This window comes from Brassica napus, unplaced genomic scaffold (assembly GCF_020379485.1).
Source record: "Brassica napus cultivar Da-Ae unplaced genomic scaffold, Da-Ae ScsIHWf_2397;HRSCAF=3098, whole genome shotgun sequence".
NCBI classification, from domain to species: Eukaryota; Viridiplantae; Streptophyta; class Magnoliopsida; order Brassicales; family Brassicaceae; genus Brassica; species Brassica napus.
In genome coordinates, this window is record NW_026015745.1 from 333,428 (window position 1) to 357,578 (window position 24,151).

At 31.5% G+C, this 24,151-nt stretch overlaps 5 protein-coding genes across 5 annotated transcripts; 4 read left to right on the plus strand and 1 right to left on the minus strand.

Annotated features, from left to right (window-relative positions):
• The first annotated feature begins 3,900 nt into the window (after positions 1–3,900).
• Positions 3,901–5,190, plus strand: LOC125600789. The gene has a single exon (XM_048773370.1). It carries the CDS (start codon positions 4,638–4,640, stop codon positions 5,067–5,069), a length of 432 nt encoding a protein of 143 aa, XP_048629327.1. The 5' UTR covers positions 3,901–4,637; the 3' UTR covers positions 5,070–5,190.
• A 22-nt stretch (positions 5,191–5,212) lies between these two features.
• LOC125600788 (DEAD-box ATP-dependent RNA helicase 3, chloroplastic-like) lies at positions 5,213–9,370 on the minus strand. The gene is made up of 9 exons (XM_048773369.1): positions 8,974–9,370; positions 8,744–8,880; positions 7,607–8,120; positions 6,991–7,215; positions 6,549–6,926; positions 6,337–6,480; positions 6,144–6,239; positions 5,752–6,053; positions 5,213–5,663 (listed from the first exon to the last, which is right to left on the minus strand). The coding sequence occupies exons 1-9, from the start codon at positions 9,313–9,315 to the stop codon at positions 5,585–5,587; spliced, it is 2,217 nt and encodes a 738-aa protein (XP_048629326.1). The 5' UTR covers positions 9,316–9,370; the 3' UTR covers positions 5,213–5,584.
• Positions 9,371–11,120: 1,750 nt separating this feature from the next.
• On the plus strand, positions 11,121–14,366 carry LOC125600790 (transmembrane protein 184A-like). The gene is made up of 7 exons (XM_048773371.1): positions 11,121–11,478; positions 11,561–11,718; positions 11,807–11,880; positions 12,376–12,525; positions 12,588–12,873; positions 13,374–13,607; positions 13,679–14,366. The coding sequence occupies exons 2-7, from the start codon at positions 11,563–11,565 to the stop codon at positions 14,045–14,047; spliced, it is 1,269 nt and encodes a 422-aa protein (XP_048629328.1). The 5' UTR covers positions 11,121–11,478; positions 11,561–11,562; the 3' UTR covers positions 14,048–14,366.
• Positions 14,367–14,588: 222 nt separating this feature from the next.
• LOC125600791 lies at positions 14,589–16,296 on the plus strand. The gene has a single exon (XM_048773372.1). The coding sequence runs from the start codon at positions 15,052–15,054 to the stop codon at positions 15,361–15,363; it is 312 nt and encodes a 103-aa protein (XP_048629329.1). The 5' UTR covers positions 14,589–15,051; the 3' UTR covers positions 15,364–16,296.
• Positions 16,297–20,411: 4,115 nt separating this feature from the next.
• LOC125600779 lies at positions 20,412–20,759 on the plus strand. Its single transcript, XM_048773358.1, has one exon. The coding sequence runs from the start codon at positions 20,412–20,414 to the stop codon at positions 20,757–20,759; it is 348 nt and encodes a 115-aa protein (XP_048629315.1).
• The last annotated feature ends 3,392 nt before the right edge of the window (positions 20,760–24,151 follow it).

Consider the following 24,151-nt stretch of genomic DNA (forward strand, 5'->3'; position numbering starts at 1 on the left):
AAATTTATAACTAAAAGTATATTATAAAGTATAAGAAACTTTTTAATATATATTATGTATACAATGTCATAATTTTAAAATAATAATAAGAAACATTATCAAATGGTTTGAAAATCAGTCGTAAATTTTCCATAAATTTGATGTAATAATAACAAATAATTGAGGAATTATACATGTAATTATCACATTAACCAAAAATCCATCTTAAATACAAAACATTTTTTGAATCAAACTTCTCACAAGTTCTGTTAAATATAATCCGTCCAATCTTCAAAGCCTAATTCTTTATAAAGCATATATGGACATTATAAGAGATTAATAATATATATATATAGGGCTGTATTTTTATATGAATATGAAATCATTATATCGATTTCTATAAAAAAATTTCTATTAATTTGTTTTTATATAAATATAAAAAGAATTGATCAAACATATATTACACATTCTACAGTTTTGAAAATTAGCAACCATTAGTTATTATTTTTAATATCATTTAGGTTATTTGGCAAGTGATAATAATTAGTTTTAGACTTACCTTTTATTTTAGATCTAATTAAAATAATTAAAAATTATAAAGTTTCGTTCATTATATTATATATTTTATATATTTTTAAATATATAAATAATTGATCAAACATTATTATTTTTTATATAATTTCAACAAATAGTTACCATATATCATTATTTGTAATATAATTTAGATTATTTGGCAATTGATATTAATTTGTTCTAGATTTATTTTTATTTTTAAATATAAACTAAAATAAATAAAATTAAACATTATTGACCAAGAAAATTATAACAATTTTCCTAAAACTTTACAAATAATCGACATGTAAGGAAAAGTCAATTAAGTGACTTCTTGTTTAATATATAAGATAAAATGACTTTGTAAGCCATGATGGATAATTTTATTCATTTTTGTATAAATGACTTCTAAGACATATATGTACATGATAAGACATTAATAATTATTATAGTTCTCTATATACAAATGTAATGTTTTTATAAGATCATTAAATCAATATATCAGTTTCTTTAATTGTGTTCTACTAATTATTTTATGTATTATATAAATATACAAAAAATTAATCAAAAATTATTATACTTTCTATCACTACAAGAAAACAGCGGTATTCTGACGGACGTTCCGACGGAAAATGAATTCCTCGGAATATACCGAGGAATTTCCGAGGCAATTCCGAGGAAACACAAAATTTGGCTTCCTCGGAATTTCCTCGGAATATACCGACGGAATTCCGAGGAAATTTCATTTCGTCGGAATATTCCGACGGAATACCGAGGAAAATAGTATTCCTCGGAAAAAACTGATGAATTCCGAGGAAATATTATAGACGTTAGAGAGCCGTTGGAGAGCCGTTGGGGGGATTTTAAAAATTCCGAGGGCAGAAAGGTTTTCCTCGGAATTTCCTCGGAATAGATCTTGTCGATTTAGGGATTTGATTATACATTCCTTTTCCTCGGAATTTCCTCGGAATTTTCCGAGGAAATTCCGACGACGATAGAGTTTTCCTCGGAATTCCCTCGGAAAATTCCGAGGAAATTCCGAGGAACTTGGGGTTTTAAACCGAAAACAACGTTTTACGGATTGAATAACACGTATATAACCTTCATTAAGTGTCTTAACCAGATTATGAAGTCAAACTTTGGTGTTTTACCCAATAACAAACACTTTTACGATTGCATGAACGAAAACCACACAACATAAGAGAAACACTTATACACTTTAACAAACGGTAAAGGGAATACTTACAATTATTTTTGAAATTTTGTTATTTCATGGTTTATGATCATCTATACAAAGAATCCTCAATGGTATGCATTATAATTGTATAAGAAATGAAATACGGCGAAAATAATCGATGTTTTGAAACCCCAAACCCTGGTTCCTCAGAATTTCCTCGGTAAATTCCGAGGAAATTCCGAGGAAACCTGGTTCCTCGGAATATTTTCATTTAACCGGGTAAACCAAGCCGCCAAATATTTCGCGAAAATTGAATTAATGATTTCCGAGGAAATTCCGACGGATATAGTAAATATTTCCGAGGAAATTCCGACGGATAATTTCCGTCGGACCCCTCATTTTATTAGGTCGAGCCCGACCTTCTTCCCCATTTCTCTCCGCCGCACTCTCTCTTTCCCCTGCGATTTCGTCGACTCCTCTCTTCTCCCTTGCGATTTACGGCGCTTTCTCTCTTCTCCCTCGCGATTTCCACCCTAATCCTCATGTATGAACCCTATCCCACTCTTTTAGGTTAGATTTGTATGGTTTTTAAGTAGATTTGATGATTTTGGAATGAGATTTATAGATTTTGTTAGGGTGAATGGTAGATTTGTGTAAAATCGAGTTTGATTATGTATTTCACTTGATTTGAATTTTTTTTTTTTGTTTTTATTAATTTTGTGGTTATAAAAATCGAATTTGTAATTATATATATATATTGAAAACGTTTTTTGTATATAAAATCTATTTTTTGCATTTTAAATTCATTTATATATTTATTAAACATTTTTAAAATCTATAAAACTTTTTTTAAGATTAAAAATCATATATATAATATTTAAAATCATTTTTTTGTGGTTATAAAACGTTTTATGTATTTTATATATAAAATATAAATTTCTATATTTATTAAACATTTTTAATATTATGAAAACTATTTTTTGTAATTATTTAACATTTTAAATATTTTTAAAACTATTTTTTGTATTTATTAACTGTTTTTGCGATTTCTTTAAACTATTTTTTTAATTTTTATACTATTTTATATTTATTAAAACTAATTTTGTATTTATAAAACATTTGTTTTATTTATAAACACTATTTTATTATTTTTTGTATTTATAAAAACTATTTTGTATTTATAAAAAGATGATTTCATATTTATAAAAATATTTATATTTATTAAAACTAATTTTGTATTTATAAAACATTTTTTTGATTTATAAACACTATTTTATTATTTTTTGTATTTATAAAAACTATTTTGTATTTATAAAAAGATGATTTCATATTAATAAAAATATTTATATTTATTATAACTAATTTTGTATTTATAAAACATTTTTTTATTTATAAAAACTATTTTATTTTTTTTTGTATTTATAAAAACTATTTTGTATTTATAAAAAGATGATTTCATATTTATAAAAATATTTATATTTATTATAACTAATTTTGTATTTATAAAACATTTTTTTATTTATAAAAACTATTTTATTTTTTTTGTTTTTTAAATATGTTTTCTATTTTAATTTTAATTTTATATTTTCGAATTTCAATTTAAAAAAATAAATTTATATTTTTTTTTTAATTTTGGAAATATTCCGAGGAAGTGTATCCCTCGGGATATTCCGACGACATCTTCCTCGGAATATTCCGAGGAAATTCCGACGAACTTGTGTTCCTCGGAATTTCCTCGGAAATTCATTTCCTCGGAATTCCGTCGGAAATTTCCGAGGAATTTCCGAGGAAAAATGAAATTCCGAGGAGTTATTTCCGAGGACTTTTTTCGTCGGTATGTCGTCGGAATAGCGTTATTCCGACGACATACCGACGATTTTTTCCCTCAGTATGTCGCTGTTTTCTTGTAGTGTATAATTTTTACAATTAGTTACCATAAACTATTATTTGTAATATTATTTAGACTATTTGGTAAGTGATGTTAATTAGTTTTATACTTACTTTTTATTTTAGATTTAATTAAATTCGCCACGGTTAGTCGCCGCCAATTTTACCGTGTTTTCAAACATGGGTCAAAACACACGTGATTACGATTCACATATAACTATTGTAACATACATAACACTGATCATAATTAACTGAATGTACATATCAGCTAATAAATTTAATATAGAAACATTCAAACAGATACGAAATGAGCTATATAATAAACATAATATTTTATTTTTATTCTTATATGATTATATCTATAATTTTAGTCAAATTATAAAATATTTATTATAGGCTGGAATTGTGCGATTGGCTTTCTCTTATTTCATAAACTTGAAATCATGGGATTTTTTATATACTATATTAATTTCTCTTTATGTTAACTTTTTTCACAGCTAGTTTGTATAACTCATCAAATCATAAAAAATATTATTTTAGTAATTTACTGTGAAATTTATTGGAATTTTTCAAATGATTATGTATTCAAAAATGTTCTAAATAGTACTGGATTCTAATTAGATATGGAAAATGTTGATTGAATAAAACCAAATAATAATCTCGTAAGTATGATTAACAAATATAGAATATAATAACACTGAATTTTAGAGTTTTGGAGAGTCCCATCTTGCTAATGAGATGATGAAATTGTGATGGAAAGATCGGCTTAGTCAATTCAACCAATTGATGTTCAGTATTAATATGTAAAGTTTGGTTCCGCTGTTGCTCATTGTAGAGTCATTAATTAAATAACTGTACATTTTTGTTTGATTTGAATTTTATTAAAATCTATGAGACAACAATGATCTCTTGTTCATTAAAAGAATCAATACTAGAAAATTGTACATCGCATGTTTTCATATTTTTCCAAATCACCAAATGACATAACAATAAAATGAAATAACAAGAATGCAGTTCAAACAACAGTTAGCAAATCCTATTCATGTCAAGCCAGACAAAAATCACAAACAGAAACAACAAATATACTATATATAGAGGCAAAAACTCATTATATAAACGCCTCCCTCTCCATCACCAATCTACACATCTCATACAACAAATACAAGTCCTAGAGTTTTGTTTTGAACAGAAAAAAACTTGTAAGAGGAAAATGGCAGGAAAGGTGTATATGGTCATGGCATTGATAATGATGGGATTTGTTTTACAAGCATGCAATGGAATGAATGTTGATGTTGATGATGGTGATGATATCAAGCCAACAGAAGATTCAAGATTCTTTTGCTTCAGAGTCTGTTCCATTAGATGTGGCAAACAAAACAAGCCTTGTTACCAAAAATGTTTGCCAAAATGTGGTCTCCCACGACGACTTGCTAAACCAACAACATCTCCATCATCACCTTCCTCCACCGTTTGATCTTATTTCTTTTATCTGTGATTTTTGCCTCTAATATTTATCGAGCTAACTGGTAAAGATATCTTCTGTGTGTTTATCAAAAGAAAAAAAAAATTGAGAATTATTATAAACTATGATTATGTATCTGATACTTGTGTGACAAGTCAATTCAAACTTGATTTTCTATTATAAGGACATAGAAATACAAATGTGATCACAAATACAAAATTAGAAACATGGAATCTGATCATTATAATAACCTATTATTAAAACATCCATCAGCTTTGCCATGTTTCTGAAGCAATCTCTGAAAATGCCAAGTGAGGAAAACCTTCCCCCCTGCTTACTTTATGCACATTGCACTATGCTTGTAGTTAGACCTTGTGTGAAGTATACACCCTCAGTGATTGCACTCTCTACCGTCTGAAACAAACGGTTGAAGCAAGAACTAAAGGACTCGTCTTAAGAACACCAAAAAGGACAAGGACCCCTTCCTCTCTCTCTCTCAAGAGCAGACACCATTAACTAAGAACACTTTAAAACCCTCTCTTGTCAGGACAATCAGCTGCCCTGTGTCCTGAACTTCCACAATTAAAGCAAGCACCTCCAAAACTCCTAATTCACATACATCAATCAATCAGTTGATGCGGGCAAGTGTGAAGATTTTAACTTAGATTTGTTTGAAGCTTTAAAGAAAACTAACCTTTCCCGGGAAGGAGCTCTCCTGCTTGATGATCTTCTGTCACTACCACCACCAATCAACCAATCATCAGAACTTCCTCTAGAACTACCACCACCACGGGACCAGCTGCTTCCTCCACCACCACTGCTTCTACTTCTTCTGTCACTATCACCTCCCCAACTATCACGCCCTCGTGAAGAGCCTCCTCTACCTCCAAATCTTGACCCTCTAGAACCTCCTCCTCCTCCTCTAGGCATCCTGTCTCTGCTAGAGAACCGTCCATAGTTATCACTAGACGGTCCATCGTCTTGCAGCGGAGGCAACTACAATAAAAACCCAAAAGATGTCAAGTGTTGTTAGTCAAAAAGGGTCTTATTGTGAATATGTTATGTTTGTATCAAAAGAGTGAATACCTTTGTTATCATGGAGACACTGTTTCCTTCTGGCATCTCTTTCTCCAGTAGATCTTTCGCTATGTCCTCTGGTAGATCAAAAACAGCTCCTTGCACCTGATAATATATTAGCAGAATCAGAGATCTCTATAAGACTACAATTTTGAAAAAAAAAAAAAACTGCTGATGTAATGATCATTTCAATGTTACTAACCCTCTCATCTGCAATCAAGAAGATTTTTCCAACTTCATCCGCAGCTGGACCGTAAACATCTGAGAGAAAACCAGTGACAGACCTCTCTGACAAGAAGCCTCTGGAGTTTGTTGAATCTCTTATCAATTGCAGAGTCACCCATCCCTGCAGTGGATGTTGAATGTTTACAGGACTCTCAAGAAGTACTCAAAAAGTATGAATGAGGATCAAACCTGTTCATGACTGAGGAGAGATCTAGATGAAGGTGGCTGAGAGAAACCGCTGAGGTGAGCCAGAGCTGCAGCTAAAGCATCAGTTCCTTTCTCCTCATGTAGTTTCTGAGCAGTTGCTGAGAAAAACTTTATAGACTCAGGATGAACACCATTTAGAGTAGACACCACTTGGTCTGCTGACGCTTCCAAGACATCTCCAACTGTTGGTGGGCTAATAGACTCAAATCTGCAGCCTACATCACGCTCCAGAGACCTCACGGTTCTCTTCTGACTACTAGAGTGCATTAGAATCGCAGAGCCTTCTTTTCCTGCACGCCCGGTACGTCCAGAACGGTGCACAAAGGTCTCTGGGTCATTAGGAAGTTCATAGTGGATAACCTGTAGAAGAGAAACGTCAGAACAAAGAAGACTTACTATGTATAGCTTCATATTGAAAACTTACTAGATCTACATTGGGGATGTCAAGTCCACGAGATGCAACATCAGTAGCAACTAGAACCGTGAACTTCCCTTGGCGAAAACCGTTGAGTGTTCTCTCTCTTTGATGCTGAGAGATATCTCCGTGAAGTGCCTCGGAAGCTATACTGTTTGATAACGCTAGAGAGACCTCATCTGCATCTCTCTTTGTTTGGGTGAACACAATCGTCTTGCCACCCTTTGCATACACCTTCAAGTTTTTGAAAAATAGAACAAATCAGTATAGAACTAAAGACACTAGGCATGGGATTTTAAACCGAACCAAACCAAAAACCAGAACCAAACTAACCAAATTTTGTACCGAACTAACCAAATCTGAACCGAACTAACCAAATTTGAACCGAACTTATCCGAAATTTTAACAAATTTGAACTAAAATCTAACCAAAATCAAAAACTAGGATTTTCAAAAACCGAACAAACCAAATACCAAACCAAACTTTATTTTGGGTTAATTCGGTAAGATTTATGTCAAACCGAATTAACCGAACTACCCGAACTAACCGAACCCGAAAGCCTAAAAGACACCAACCAATCATCAACCATGTTTAAGGAAATAGCAAACTATAAGCTGAGTCATACTGTTATAAGGTCGCTAAGAATAGTGCGCTTTGATGTCGACGTAGCCGAGATTGCATAAAGTTTGATCCCCTCAGCGAGCTTCTCATCTTGGTCTCCAACCAGATCAATATTCAATGGACTGTCAAGATACTTCCTAGCCAACTTCTTCACCCAAGCAGGCATAGTTGCTGAGAACAGCATGCTTTGTCTCTTCTGCGGTAGATTCTCGAGAATCGACTCCACAGCCTCCTCAAACCCAACGGCAAGCATCTGGTCAGCTTCATCAAGCACCAAGTACTCAACTTCACCTAGCTTGAGGCTTCTTCCTTCTATCAAGTCAATGATTCTTCCGGGAGTTCCAACAACAACATCAACACCACGAGTGAGAGCACTCTGCTGGATGGTGTAGGAGACACCACCGTATACACAAACGGTGCTTAGATAAGGCGCAGACTCCTTGATCTCCTTCTCTACTTGCTTGGCTAGTTCTCGTGTAGGTGCAAGGACAAGGAACTTAGGAAGACGACCAGACTTCCTACTCATAAAAGAGAAAACCAAACATTTAGAAAACCATCAATGTAAACCAATGTTCTAAAAATCGGTCTAGGCAGCCGCACAAGCTAGCAAAGCCATTTTCTTAAAATCCAATTTATGTGATTCAAATCAGTTTAATTTGTTTAAAATCAATTAAAATCGGTCTAAATTAGTTTAATCAAGTAATAATGTTAGTGTAAATCCATAAATTTGTCTAATATTCTTTTAATCTAATTTTTATAATTCGTCAAAATAATTTTACAATTAGACACAAACAACTAAAATATCTAATAAAATGTAAACTAGATAAAAAATAATTGGTTAAATCGATTTAAACATTTTAAATCGGTTAAAATTGGTCTAAATTTGTTTAATCAAACAATAATGTTAAATTGTTAATGCAGATCATAAATTTGTCTATTTTTTTGTATATCTAATTTTTATAATTCATCACAATAACTTTATAATTAGACACAAAAAAACTAAAATATCTAATATAATTGTAAAATATATCAATATTATCGTCTAGTCACTAATCCTCTATAGAGCTACTAGTTACAGCTTAACAATATCTTGAACATTTGAGTAAACAAAATGAATGTAAAGCTAATAACAAAAAAAGACCTGAAAGCAGAGTAGTCTCCAGCTTGTTCAGTGAGGCGTTTGATGATAGGGATACCGAAAGCTAAAGTCTTCCCAGTTCCCGTCTTAGCACGAGCTATGATGTCTCGTCCTTGCAGCGCAGGAACCAGCACAGCCCTCTTCAGACACAACACAAAAACAGTATGTCAATAATACAGATAAAGGACAAGACTTTAAGAGTTTTCAGAGTGAAAAGGATGAGACTTTAAAACCTGAATCGGGAAGAGGTGAGTGATACCACGCTTCTCGAGAGACTCGCCGAGACGCTGAGGCAAGCCGAGTTTCGAGATAGCGAGCTCTTCACCATCGTCTTCTTCTGAGCCGTTGTCGGAAAGGCCGAGGCTTTTGAAGGCTTCTTCGCTGAGAACGGAGTTGGGAGTTGCGACGGCGGAAGAGGAGTGGATGAGACGAGTTGTTCGAAGAGAGATGGGAGAGGAGAAGAAAGGGTTGTCTAGAGAGAGAGGTGAGAAACAGGACCTCTTTTGGGAAGTGGGTTTTGAGGTTTCGAGGTGGGGGACTTGGTAAAGTGATGGAACTCCCACCGTCGACGCCATTTTTGGATACTCGCCGGAGGAGGAAGGGGAAGGATAAGGTGAGAGTGATGATGAGTTTTATGAAAGGGCTTTGTTTCTCTTATGTAATTTGTTTCTCGCCAAGTGGCGTAGATATGATGGGCCTTTTTATGGGCCGGGGTATGTATATTCAGGTCCATTCTGAGCTTGTATATTTTCTTGGGAAAAATTAGTTTCATTCCCTTGCTCATAAGTTTTTTTACCCCACGTCGAAGTATCTACCAAAACCCAAACTAAAAAAGCTGAAATCGAATCTGTATCGCTATACAAAAATATCTGAACGGGACTTGTGAGCTTAGTATTTTAGGGTTTAGAAAATATGAAAATATATGAAATTAGTTAAATATGTTAATATTTATATATATACTAAGATAATTTAGATATTTTATGACATTCTAAAGAATTTTTTAATTTGTTTTATTTTTATTTTTATTTTAAACAATATTAGTTAGTTTAGATCATTTAACAATTTTTAATTAGATTTGTGAATGATTAGATTTGGACGATTTTATACATTGGTTAAAATCTGACCCGAACCGAATCCAGAAGAAATCGAAGCGAACCCGACCTAATAATATTTAATATTTAGTAAAACATGAATGAAACTTATAAGCATAACATCAAAATCTCAACGTCCAAATCAACTAAACTGAAACCAACTAAGCTCCATAATGTCCATGCCTAGTTACACAAGTTGTGTTATTTAATGTACAAACTATATAATAAAGAAAAAAATCTCTCAAATATATGTTGTTTATTAATATAAATATAGATGAATGTTATTTTCTTATATATATATATATATATATATATATATGATATTTTGTATATTTATAGTAGAAATGTTTTTTGTTTAAAAAATAACATTTTTAAAAATTGGTTTTTATAATTTCTCTACTTTAAAGACAAATATACATGTGAGCTATATATATTTCCTCAGTCCCACACTTTCACCACACCTTTGACAAGTTTAATACAATTTTTCTCTTGCTGATGTAAAGAGTACAGCTAAATAAAATGAAACTTGCCGACAAATGATGATATTGTAGTTTTATAAAGAGAAAAAGACTAGAATAGCACTAAACGAAGTTTTTTTGTTCCCAAAGTAGCACTCAAGGCTCAAAGTCACAAAAATAGGTTTCATTAAAGAGGTAAATATATATTTATACCCCTTGAGTTAATTAATCCAAACCTTAGGGTTTAGAGTTAAGGGGTGGGGTTTTGGAATTAGGGTTTAAAATTTTATAAAAAATAAATACTAAAATAAAAAATAAAAATTTAAAAAACAGTTTCAAAAAGTATTTTTCAATTATAAAAAGAAAACTTGAAAAAAAAAATTAAAAAAAAAAATTTTAAAATTTTTTTTAAAAAATTTCGAATCTGAAAACATGTAATCTGAAACTATAAAAAAAATTATATTTTTTATTTTTTTATTTTATTTTTTTATTTTTATTTTATTTATTTATTTTTATTTATTTTTTGTTTGTTTATTTAATTTTAAACCAAGGGTATTAGGGATACTTTACCCTTTAATGAATGTCATTTTTGTGACTTTCTCTTTCTAGAACTATTTTTGAGACATAAACTTCAAAATGTGCTATTATTGACAATTGCCCTTTTATAAATGTAATTTAGAATAATGAACCGTCTATTAAACTCACTGGATTTGGTAGACTCGTGATTCTTAAGTAGAAAATTAAATCATTCCAAAAATAAAATAAAAAAACGGTAGAAAGCGAAATAATTAATCAAGGTTTGATGTATACACAGGCTGGAATAGATGGACGTTGATTGGATTCCAACTCGTTGATCTAAAACATCTTAAATTTTTTTTATCTCTTTTCGAAACTTGCTCTGCTCTGGAAAGCCCATCTCCTCCTAAAAGCTTGCTCCTTTCTCAAGAAAGGAAGGAAAGGCTTATCAAAACCCTCATCTCCAAATCCACAATCTTCCTCAAATTTAGGTTTTTTTTTTTTTCTGTTACTACGGTTACATTGCTCTCTTCCCCATCTCCAATTCACACGAATCATCGAACCCACCACGTAAAGTTACCAACTTTGGTAATCACGATCACGGATCTTCGATTCATCAAACCCACAACGTAAAGTCACCAACTTTGCTTTTCCCCCCTTAGATCCGTCTCAGGTTTGTTACCCAAAACCTCTCCTTTTGCTTGATTACATAGTTTGTTGATAGCGAGATTCGCGTTTTGTTGTCCTGTTTGCAGAAATGGCGGATTCGATTCCGTTTTATCTCAACATTGTGGCGTTTCTGTGCACTGTTGGAGCCATTGCTCTTGCAATATTCCACATCTATAGGCATCTCTTGAACTACACGGAGCCGACTTATCAGAGATATATTGTACGCATTGTCTTCATGGTCCCGGTTAGTACTCTCAGCATCTCTAACCTGTTGACATTGCTTAGTTCTTAACATGTTCTTGATTGGTTTGCTTCTCCTCACTGTGCTACAGGTGTATGCCTTTATGTCATTCTTGTCTCTTGTCCTCCCTAGAAGCTCCATCTACTTTGATTCCATACGAGAAGTGTGAGTCTTCCTAACACTCTGATTGTGCTTGAGAATTGAGCTTAGAAGTGTTAACTGTGTTTTACTCTTTAGTTTGGAGTCTCTTTGATTAATAAATCACAAAGATCTTATTTAGTCTAAGAATGCCTAAGATCAATGTCTTCTTAAATTCGTTGAGATCACCAATGATCTACCGAAAACAAGGAACAAAGAAAAGTCTCTTAACTTTTATTAATCAAATCATAAAACTCATCAACTACATAAAACCATAGCCTCAAAAACTATATATAATAAAACATAAAAACCCTAAAACAATAAAGATAATTATCTAAATAACTAATAAAACAAATAATAAGATATTTGGAAATATTCCAAATACTTATCTACATCAAGAATTGAGCTTAGAAGTGTTAACTGTGTTTTACTCTTAGTTTGGAGTCTCTTACTAGTTCATTTTTAATGTCAATGGCCTTGTGACATTAATGTTTCTAATGAATTTTTATTGGTGTGTTTCAGTTATGAAGCTTGGGTGATTTACAACTTCCTATCCCTGTGTTTGGCTTGGGTTGGAGGTCCAGGAGCAGTAGTGCTCAGCTTAAGCGGCCGCTCTTTACAACCATCATGGTGTCTCATGACTTGTTGCTTTCCTCCCTTAACACTCGACGGGTAAGTTTACATTTATCTAATAGTATCTTGAGATGTATACTAACACATGTGCCATGTTACAGGCGTTTTATTCGGAGATGCAAGCAAGGTTGTCTGCAATTCGTAATCCTGAAGCCTATCCTGGTGGCTGTCACACTAGTGCTTTACGCGAAAGGGAAGTACAAGGACGGAAACTTTAACCCTGACCAAGCGTATCTCTATCTGACCATCATCTACACCATATCCTACACAGTGGCTTTGTACGCGCTTGTGCTGTTTTACATGGCGTGCAGAGATCTGCTTCAGCCGTTCAATCCGGTCCCAAAGTTTGTGATCATTAAGTCGGTGGTCTTTCTAACTTACTGGCAGGTACATTTTGGCTTCAACTCTTGGCTTTTTGCTAATTGCTATCTTCCAGATATAGTTGTTTTTGTAGGCATGCCGGTTTGGTTAGTTTGGGTTATTCAGTTAGTTCGGTTCATCATAAATCTTACCGAATTAATCCAAAATTAAGTTTGGTTCGGTATTTTGTTAAGTTCGGTTTTTGAAAATCCTACCGAAGTTAGTTGATTTTAGATTTTGGTTTAATTTGTTAAAATTTCGGATAAATTTGCTTAATTAGGTTATTTCAGTTAGTTTGGTTTGAAATTGGTTATTTCGGTTCGGATTGTTGGTATTGTTTGGGTATAAACTTTCTTTTTAAAGAAGAAAACCGAAATAACCGATTACAGAACCGAAAACCAAAGTTTTTCAAACAAAAAACTACTAAACCGAACCGAACTAACTTTGGTTCGGTTCGAAGGTTTGGTTCAAAATCACAGGCCTAGTGTTTTTGCTAAGTTTGTTCCGTGACCCTCTTCTTTGTACAGGGTGTTCTAGTCTTTCTTGCTGCAAAATCTGGATTCATAAAGACCGCAGAGGAAGCAGCTCATTTTCAAAACTTCATAATATGTGTTGAGATGCTTATTGCTGCAGCATGCCATTTCTATGCTTTCCCATACAAGGAGTATGCAGGTGCCAACGTTGGTGGTTCTCGCAGTTTCTCAGGGAGCTTAACACATGCTGTGAAACTAAACGACTTTTACCATGACACTGTTCACCAGGTTAACTAACTAACTCATGTTGTTTTGTGATTCAAATAATTTGGTTTCCTGATGATTGGTTATTATTACAGTTTGCTCCTACTTATCATGACTACGTACTCTATAATCACAACGAGGGTGGTGAAGAGGGGACAAAGAAGTACCGGTCGAGAACCTTTGTGCCAACTGGCCAAGAGATGGATGCAATGAGAAAGAACAAACCAGTGTTTGCAAACAAGATAGATGGTGTTTCGGTTTCAAGTAGTCTATCTTCAAATGCAAGCTCGCCGAAAAGCTCCAGCGTGACATCTGATCCTGTGCGCTCTGAAGCTGTGAAGTCTTCTTTGCTCGTTGACGCCTCGGATTCTCTTGATACAATGTATGATATGACGCTCATTGACATTGATATATCTAGTTTCCCAAGCAATGTCCCCTCAGCTAATGAAAGTGGGCCTAGATAGGAGCAGAAGAAGAAAAGATGTAGAAAGCACCGTTTAAAGGTACAAAAAACGTGCTCCTATGAGTTGGATTCGGATGAATCTTCTCAGGTGTGTTCTTAGTTGGAAGATGTTAGTAGAAGACTTGAGGATAAATGAAAAGAGCTTCTAAACCAGTTTGCATTTACTATTTGTAGCTTTATATGATGAGTCTTCTACTTGCATTCTCTCTTGCAGCATGTTTCATGTTTCTTGTGAATTGCTTAAGCAGCCAGAAACGTTATTCATATACGTGTAACTAGTTGAGTTGCAGAATCTTTGGAAGTTTACATTTTGTGTGTTCCATGGCGTTTGAGAGCATTGTAAGGCCTTGAAACTGTTTCAATGGCTAAGGTTAACCAACCACTTATCATAATTTGAATTAATAAAAAGTTCAAACAAATTCTTTTGATAAATTTTCTTTTAGCACTAATATTTTAAAAATCATAGATCTATTGGGACTGATGTCTTTTGCATTTATCCTCTCTTCTATTCATGTTGCCAAATGATTACACAGCTAGCCACTCAGTGGCTTCTCTTCATTTAGATATATAACTTCTTAAACAATCATTGCACATGGCTCTCAGTTTTCCTATAAACTATAACATCAATTATTTATTATTTTCTCTCTATGTGACAACCATAGCCACATAGGTCATGTACATGGCAGGTGCAGTCTCTCTCTGACTCATGTGGTTAAACAAGAACTTCAAAACTTTCATAAGACTTGGGGATTTGTGGTTTTTAATAAACACAAAGCAGGAATATAGCCATGTGGTTTCAGAATCTTTCCCTCACTCTCTTATCATTTTAATGGAGCCCCTTTCTCTCATCAATCATCATCCAATTGTTTTTTGTTTGTATTACTCAGCTGTATCTCATTGCTTTCATTACTCATTTAAGTACTTCCTTACTCTCAGTCACAATCTTTGAAAATATTTCCTTCTCTCTGTTTTGTACATCTTCAAAACAACAACAGTAAGCTCAAGATGCTACAGATTATTGGTAAGACCCGGTCAAGATCAGCATGCCGCTACCAGAAGCTAAGTCATCATTACGAGAAGGCTACCACAAGAGCTATACGACATCACGAGGGGAAGAAAATAGAGGGTAGGTCAAAAGGGTTTAGACTAAACCGACCAAGGAAGCTGGTTCTTAAGGCACTTGTTTTGCCAAGAAGGTTCTTGAGCATTTACTCACGTATAACAGATAAAATGAACAGAGAAGGTTTCTATTTCAATCTTATTATCTCTTCTCACTGGGGCTTCCCTATATTGTTAGAGAATAAGCTGAGGTTTTGACGTTTGTGACTTTTGTATAGACCCAAAAAGAGATCAAAAAGAGAGGAATGATGAAACTGTACCCAAAGGCTACTTATAATGTTAAACCAAATGCTTATGATGGTTCGGTCTGTCTTATTTTTTCCATGGTTCAGACTTGACATCAAGTAACTAGCGAGTCCTCTCTACTTTCTTGAGTTGCTTAGCAACATTTTTGAGAAAATATCAAAAGTATATGGTTGTGTTGGTTGCTCAATAATGAATCACTCATACTTGGTCCACAAGCTTTACTTCTTGTCCCGCAAGTTATCTTTGATACACTAATACACAAATCTTATATTAGTAAGCCAGACAGAAAGTGTCTAAAATTTAATGTTAAGTGTGTATTCAACTGATCATGGGACTGAACTTATGTATATCTTCATTTATACAGAAGTTCATGTTACGAGCAGCTTCTCAACAGTTCACACTTCATCGACCATAATCTCACTAAGACATGCCACAGGTCATGTTGATTGCAATGTTTAGTACATTATATGGCATTTTGTATGGGATTAGTCGTTGACAATACAAGAGATAGAGTAGTAAGCCCACTTTAAACATATTATTTAGTATAATTGCTGGAGATTAAGCGTGACAGATAAAGCATCAATTAAAGAAGAGATAAAAGGCAAGAAGAGAGATAGCATGATAAAGGAGATAACCACTTTACAGAACATAAAGACTTTACAAAACAGAATGTGATGATTTGTGACAACCACCTTGTGTTTTTATATGTGTTATAATCAGAAGCAACACATTTAAAGATTGAAGCTTGTCTGTAAAGTAAAAAAGTTTTTTTGGGTCACTTTTAAGGGAATCAAGAAGTATCATTATAAAGCTGTAAAAGGGTATAGCATTTTCAAGAAGAAACCATTTTCAAGAAGAAACCATATCTGAGAAGGACAAGGCTATATGAGGAGTTTGGTGTATAGGAAGATGTGGTGGATTGTTCATGGAAGGAAGAACAAGAGGAACTTACACCGCGATTTTGAGGTATGTTTTGTGAAAACATGAGCTTCTGATTCACATAATTTTCAATATTAGACATGGAGTTTAAAACAAAAAGTGTTATGATTTGGTAGAATAAGAGTATATGTGACTTGGGGAAAGACTTGGAGGATATACTAAAGGGGAGACTAGAGACTATAGAGGAGGAACCTGAAGCGGAAGAGCGAGAGTGGTTAGGAGAATCTCATAAGCCAATGTTGGTTAGGCTAAGATGAAAGTGGAGAAGGGAAAAGCAATAGTAAAGGCAAAAGTGAAGAGTGGTAAAGTGTTTTACATGTTGTGTGTTATTGGTTTAGCCTCTAAACGTGGTTTTAATGATCTTGTTCTTCACTAAATCCTAATTTTTTTTTCATCTTCTTGACGAACGTGTATATATATGTGTGTATTTTATCTCTGTTACACTTGTGTAATATGTAGTTTTGTGTTCATTCTTGTGACATTTACTAAATGAAAAAAGTTGAAGTGATGAATCAACCATGCATCAACTAATAGTATTAACTTCTAAAACTCATGAACTTCACATAGTATATAAATTTTGTTTTAAAAGCTTTAGGATTGATATGAGTGATGTTTCAAATATCAGCTAGTATGAGATCTATTTTCCTAATTATAGCACTCTTTTTATTCTCTCTTCTTACGATTCTTGCAACAACCGTAACCGAGCCACGTCCAACTCCTATATTGAGACATGACAACCAAAGCAGCGACCTCTTCTCTGCCATTTCCGACATGAGAAGAGAATCTTACTATGGTTTTGTCACCCTTCTCCATGTCCTCAACGATACAAATGTCTTCAAGAACCAATAGATTATTTTCTTGATGCCTAACGACGAGGATCTGTCTCATGCAGACTTGAGTCAAGAGAGTCTTGAGACGTTTATCCTAAGACATAGGATTCCTGCTTGGCTTGGGATCAACCACATGCTTCGTTTCCCGAACAAAACACTTGTTCCTTGTAGCATCCCTGATAAAATGTTCACCATTACAAAGTCTGGTGGGTCGGGACTTTTTGTGAATAATGCGAGGATAGTTTCTCCTAATATTTGTCAGAACTCTCGCATATCTTGTCATGGAGTCAGCAACATTATCACATTCATTGAAGCCTCCTTTTCAAAAGGAATGTTAGTCTCACTTAGTCTAGGCACTTGAAGCTGTCTCTATGTTTTCAGAAAATTTGGAGGGTGTAATTAATGTTTTCAGAAAATAAGAGTTGTAGATTTCTCAAAGTCATGTAAAAAGAGTTGCAATGTGCCCATTAAACTCTATACTATCTTGTTGCAAATTTTTATTTCCAAAGAAATTGGTTGAATAATTCATCATGTATGTTCATAACTGGTTCTCATCAAAGATATGTTGTCAGAAACCAACTTCGGTCGGGACAACAAAATCAAATATGTATCCATGTTGTGTTTAATGGCAATTGGTTAAATAGAGAATGGTAAAAGTTCTGGCTTAGAAGATTGTAATACATATATCCAGTATAGATTTTTTTCATTTTTTAACATGGAACTATTACTACAAATATAAATAAGTACCTATAAATATTAATATATCTTTTGTCGGCCTATAAATATTACTATACCTTTTGTCGGGGTAGTATTTAATTATATCGATGTATCTCAAAAAAAATTAGAAATTTGCACTAAATTATTTTATAAGAGATGTTTTAATGTGAGTTTTTGTGATTTTGAGATATCTATACTATTAAAAGGGAAAGAGTTTTAAAAAATCTACCTATGAAAAGTTGTTGGACCCTTTCATTAGACTTAACTATTTTTTTGGTCTCATCTTATTTTTCTCAAACTATGCAATATTTTTAATGAAATCATTTATTGCTTCTCATTGTTTAGGAAACTGAATATAAATGATATTTATGAATATAAAAATCTATGTTACATGGAAACGGGAGCGGGTACGTGGAAGCGGAAGCGTATGGAAGCGCAGAAGCGAGATTTAAAAAAAATTAGGAAGCGGGTACGTATTGGAAGCGTAATATATATATACATATATAAGAATTTTTAAAAAAATCTAGAACTAAAATTATATTATTTAAATTTAAAATAAATCATTTATATTTATGATAATTATATGATTTCATATTAAAACTGTGAAATACACATAAATTAAATTATTATATTAATTATTTTTATTATTATAATTAATTGACATAATATATTTGAATATATGATTTATCTTTAATAAATATCTCAATGCATAAAGATAATTTATAGTATTAATTTTAATGTTTTATATTTCTATTCAATCTATTCAATACTATTAAAATTTAGATTTTATATAAATTAAAATTAAAATTTTATATTTTTATTGATATAAGATATTGTGTTTTTTTTAAAGAATGGAAGCATGATTCCAAAACGGAATCGTAAGCTTCCAACGTGTTTTTTAAGAGAATATTTTAGAAGCGTTTTGGAAGCAAGATTCCGTAAGCTTCCACAAGGTTCCGATTCCGATTCCGGTTCCGAAGCGGGAAGCGTACCTCCGATGAAGCTTCCGTGCAACGTAGATAAAAATAGACTCTATGAATTCAGTAATATTTTATTAAATTAACTTTCCGTAAATTTTTTTTATCGTATTTTTTGAATATGAAAATTTCACAAACCAATATTGCATTCTAATATAGTACTACATAATAATAGAAATGTTGTTATTGAATTCTACGTTGTTGTATAAAACATAGGTTTCTAAGACAACCTTTATCATAACATATATATATATATATAAATATATATATATATATATATGTATGTATAAGTTTGTAGACAAGTGTTTGAGCACGATTTATAACATCTGAAATATTCTTTTTATACAAACTTGCATAAATATATAGGCCTTTATTTTTTACATATAGATTCAGTAATATTCTAAAAGAATGCATTGTTAATAAGTGCTAACCTATTTTACCAGCTACAAATTCATATCATGTAAACCCAATTATTATTAATGAAAATTGATGATGAAATTTAAATAATGTATATACAATATATATATAATATTAACTGACTTTTATACAATTTATATATAAACTTACTAGAATTGCAAAGCATCCTATATTTATATCAAACCAAATATTCATATAAAACAACTAATTAAATATAAATTTTAAACACTTAAGTAAATAAAAAATCATAAATTTAAAAATATATTAGAAGTTTCATTCATCTCTTAAAATATTATTGAAGATTATTTATTTTTTCTACCAGGTCAACGAAATGTCGGGTCACACTTGATTGCGGATTTTTTCGAAGTTTACATGCTTTAAATTAACGAGTTTTCATTAATCTAAACCAGTTTAGGTACAAGTCATCATTTTTATCGGTTCGACCACGGATCCAAACTCGATATAAAAATATTGTTCTCATCTAATTTAAAATAATTTATTTAAAATAATAGACATTGAGTCTAATCAAACCTTATAATGTTTAAAAAAAATCAAACGATTAAAAATATAATTACATTAAATAACTAAATAAAAATAATAATTTTATTTTTTGATATAATACAATTTTGTCACATAATAATGGATAACAAGACTAAAATACTAATTCATATCATATATTTTTATCAGAAAAATAATCCGCGCTTTTAAACGCGGGTCAAAATCTAGTTCCAGTGTTATAATTTATATTATTTTGTTGTCAAAAAAATAAATTACATTATTATATTATATTGGATTATTACTATCTTTTGGATAATTGGAAAGATTTGACTCGAAAAAGAATAAAGAAAAAGACCAGCGATACCGTATCTATTAAATTAAATTGTAAATTAATAAAGTCGTTAATTAATTAATTGAGAGAGAACAGCGACAGCGAAGGTTTCTGATTGGAAACGAAACCGAAGTGAAGCCGTGTAGGAGACAGACAACAGCAAACAAACAAACAAAAAAAAAATCAAACTCCTGTTTCTCTCAATTACTCAATTTCTCATCGACCATCGTCCTCTCCTTTCGATTCCGATCTTCCTTTTTTTCTTTCTGAATTCGAAACGGCGTCTGGTTAATGCCTGGAAGCCACGGGGAGATTACGGTGGTTGAACAGAACAGAGTCGATAACGACAACAAGAAGACAAGGAAGAAGAAGGAAGAGGATGATTCTGAGAACGGGAACCAATTAGTAAAGCCCTTGATTTCAAAACCCAGGAAGCAATTTACAGACAGGTTCAGAAAGAAACACAAATCACGTTATGGGTCGTGTAAAGGAGGATGCTTTTCTGGGATGAGACCTCTCAGAAGAGAGGAGGAGGAGGAGGAGGAAGAGGGTTCTCCTTCATCTTCAGCTCGTGATATGCTGAGAGTTATGTTGGAGAACAATGATTACTTCTCTGACGAGTGCAATCCACATCGATGATTACTTTTTTAATTTGTTGTTGCTCAATTTGTATAGTACTTTTTTCTTCATCTTCTGGTTAAGTCAATCAATGCCTATGAGTGTTTTTCTTATGATGATATCTAAAAAAATAGAAGATTCTTGTCTTAACAGAGATTTTTTTTTTAAAAAGCAAATTCTCAACACAACTATCATTAAATGGGAAGAAGAATCAATAAGAGTTTCTAACCCAATCTCATTCTCTCTTCTCACTGGCTAAGATTTTGACTTTGTATATATATATATACCAAAAAAAGAGATCAAGAACAGAGGAATGATGAAACTGTGACAGCAAGTGGGAAGAGCGAGTCCTTTCTACTTTGTTGAATGCTTAGCAACATTTGTGAGAAAGATCAAAAGTATATGTTTGTGTTGGTTGCTCAATAGTGAATCGACTTTACATCACTCATATTTGGTCCACAAGCTGTACTTCTTGTCCTGCAAGTTATCTTTGATACACTAATGCACAAATCTCATATTAGTAAGCCAGAAGTGTCTAAAATTTAATGTTAAGTGTGTATTCAAGTAATTCAACTGATCATGGGACTGAACTTATGTATACCCTTCATTTTTTATATATAATTAGGAAGTTCACACTCAATATAATCTCACTAAGACATGTCGGCATTAGAAAGAAGAACTTATGAACAAACATATCATAAATAGGACACATCAATAAAAAAATTAATATGATATAGAAAATACACCGACTAAATTTTTTTTTCCTATTGTATTATCGTTTCAATATTGTTTAAATCCCTTGAAATAATTATGTGTTAACTCTTATGGAAAATCATTACAAGGTATGATTTTGGTTGATCTACAGAAATTTCATTTTAAAAAAGGCGAAGAGTCACTCTATATTTTATGGTATAATCACAAAAGTGAAATTATGCAGAATAAAAGAATCTGTTTGAGATCATTTAGATCAGAAATTACCAAAAGCAAGTAACAAAAAAGAACATTATGAATATATGAATGAGCCCTAGTTCCCTACAAATTAAATTTGAAAAATAAATGATTAACACCAAATCATATAATTAACGTGAATCAATAACGAAATAAGTTAATATATTTACAACGGTATCAACCAACACCAATTTAATTGAAACAATTTTTTTATTTTTTCATGATTCTAAAGTATCAACACTTTTACTCTAACTTTGTAGCAATTTTTAGCGGGCTCAATATCTCTAATAAGAAAAAATGAAACAATCTTCTTTTTCAAAAAGACAACATTTGAAAGTGTTTCATCTTCTCTATTAAAGAGAAGTACAATTTTTATCTACTATAAAAAATTATACTAGGTCCATTTCGTCAATTATCTCTATTTAATTATTCACATTATCTATTAAATATACAACACTTCTAAAAATTCTTAATAATTATAAAGATATTAATATTAAATCAATTTTAATTGTAGTTTAAGAGGTTGATTGTTTGCAGATTCTAGATTAGATTTTGGTTTTTGTTTTTGTTTTTGTAGAATCTACTTCTTCTCCAATCAAGAATTTTGGTAAAATAGATTTCTTATTTTTTAGGGAAACCATATTTTAACTTTTATACAATTTCACTCATAGAAACCAAAATCCATATGTTATGGGTTTCTAATGCAAATCAATAACTAAAATCTAAAATCTAAAATCTATAAACTAAAAAAAAAAAATCCAAAAACCAAAATCTAAAAACTAACAAAACAATCATCGCCTATTATTTACTTTTAGTTATTATGAAATCTTTTAGAGAAATATTTAACAAAATCTTACTAAATTTTTAAATATATTTTTTAAAGTAATGCATGATTATTTTCGTAATTTATTAATATATTATATTAAAAATAAATTTTAACAAACTTTTATTACAAAAATAAAATTATAAGCTGTTTTATAAATTTTATAATTGGTAATATATGAATTAAAATGAAAATTATATTGAATTGGTAATTACTATAATATACTAAAATAATATGATTTTGTCATCTTTTAAAATATAATATACTAAAATTAATATAATATACTAACATAATATGATAGATGTTCTATGTATACAATATACTAAAATAATAAAAATGCTAAAATATACTTTAAACACAACATGACATTATAAATTGTCCTGAAAAATATACTTTCTATAGTATAACTAAATAAAAATTTAAAATGTAGTGTATGCAAACTGTAGAAATTTTAAAAATATATATATACTGAAGGAGTTTCTCTATTTGATTATTTTATATTATGAATTTATTTCACCGAACTAAAAAATATATTAGTATATAATAACAATTAATAACAAAGTAAAATGTATAAAAAAAATTATATAAATAATGCCGAATAATAAACCTAACCAAAGATTACAGAGTTACAAAATATATATAACCCTAAAATGTAAATCATATATTTAAAACATTTACGATATATCAAAATTATACATTTATATATAAAAATTATCTCAACAGAGATTTTTTTTTTAAAAAGCAAATTCTCAACACAACTATCATTAAATGGGAAGAAGAATCAATAAGAGTTTCTAACCCAATCTCATTCTCTCTTCTCACTGGCTAAGATTTGACTTTGTATATATATATACCAAAAAAAGAGATCAAGAACAGAAGAATGATGAAACTGTGACAGCAAGTGGGAAGAGCGAGTCCTTTCTACTTTGTTGAATGCTTAGCAACATTTGTGAGAAAGATCAAAAGTATATGTTTGTGTTGGTTGCTCAATAGTGAATCGACTTTACATCACTCATATTGGTCCACAAGCTTTACTTCTTGTCCTGCAAGTTATCTTTGATACACTAATGCAGAAAATCTCATATTAAAAAACCAGAAGTGTCTAAAATTTAATGTTAAGTGCATATTCAACTGATCAAGGGACTGAACTTATGTATAATTAGGAAGTTCACACTCCATATAATCTCACAAGACATGCCGACATTAGAAAGAAGAACTCGTGAACAAACATATCATAAATAGGACACATCAATAAAAAAATTAATATGATATAGAAATACATTGACTAAAAATTTCTTTTCCTATTGACGTTCCAAGATTTTTTTTAAATCCTTTGAAATAATTATTTTGTAACTCTTATGGGAAAATCATCACAATGTATGATTCTGGTTGATCTATAAACATTTATCTTAAAAAGTAGAGGAGTCACTCTATATTTTATGGTATAATCACGAAAGTGAAATTATACAATTTTTTTTTGAGATAACTTAGATCGAAAATTACCAAAAGGACAAATCACCAAAAGAACATTTTCAATAGATGCATGAGCCCTAGTTCTCTACAAAGTAAATTGAAACTAAGTGACTAACACCAAATCATATAATGAATTTGAATCAGAACCGAAAATAGTTTAATATATTTA

Coding starts and splice junctions, on each gene's coding strand:
- LOC125600791 (XM_048773372.1), top strand. CDS start 15,052: ATGCTACAGATTATTGGTAAGACCCGGTCAAGATCAGCATGCCGCTAC.
- LOC125600789 (XM_048773370.1), top strand. CDS start 4,638: ATGTCAAGCCAGACAAAAATCACAAACAGAAACAACAAATATACTATA.
- LOC125600790 (XM_048773371.1), top strand. CDS start 11,563: ATGGCGGATTCGATTCCGTTTTATCTCAACATTGTGGCGTTTCTGTGC. Junction 11,719..11,806: donor GCATTGTCTTCATGGTCCCG/GTTAGTACTCTC, acceptor ACTGTGCTACAG/GTGTATGCCTTTATGTCATT. Junction 13,608..13,678: donor ACCATGACACTGTTCACCAG/GTTAACTAACTA, acceptor TTATTATTACAG/TTTGCTCCTACTTATCATGA.
- LOC125600779 (XM_048773358.1), top strand. CDS start 20,412: ATGCCTGGAAGCCACGGGGAGATTACGGTGGTTGAACAGAACAGAGTC.
- LOC125600788 (XM_048773369.1), bottom strand. CDS start 9,315: ATGGCGTCGACGGTGGGAGTTCCATCACTTTACCAAGTCCCCCACCTC. Junction 8,881..8,973: donor CTCACCTCTTCCCGATTCAG/GTTTTAAAGTCT, acceptor TTGTGTCTGAAG/AGGGCTGTGCTGGTTCCTGC. Junction 6,054..6,143: donor GTGTCTCCATGATAACAAAG/GTATTCACTCTT, acceptor TTTTTATTGTAG/TTGCCTCCGCTGCAAGACGA.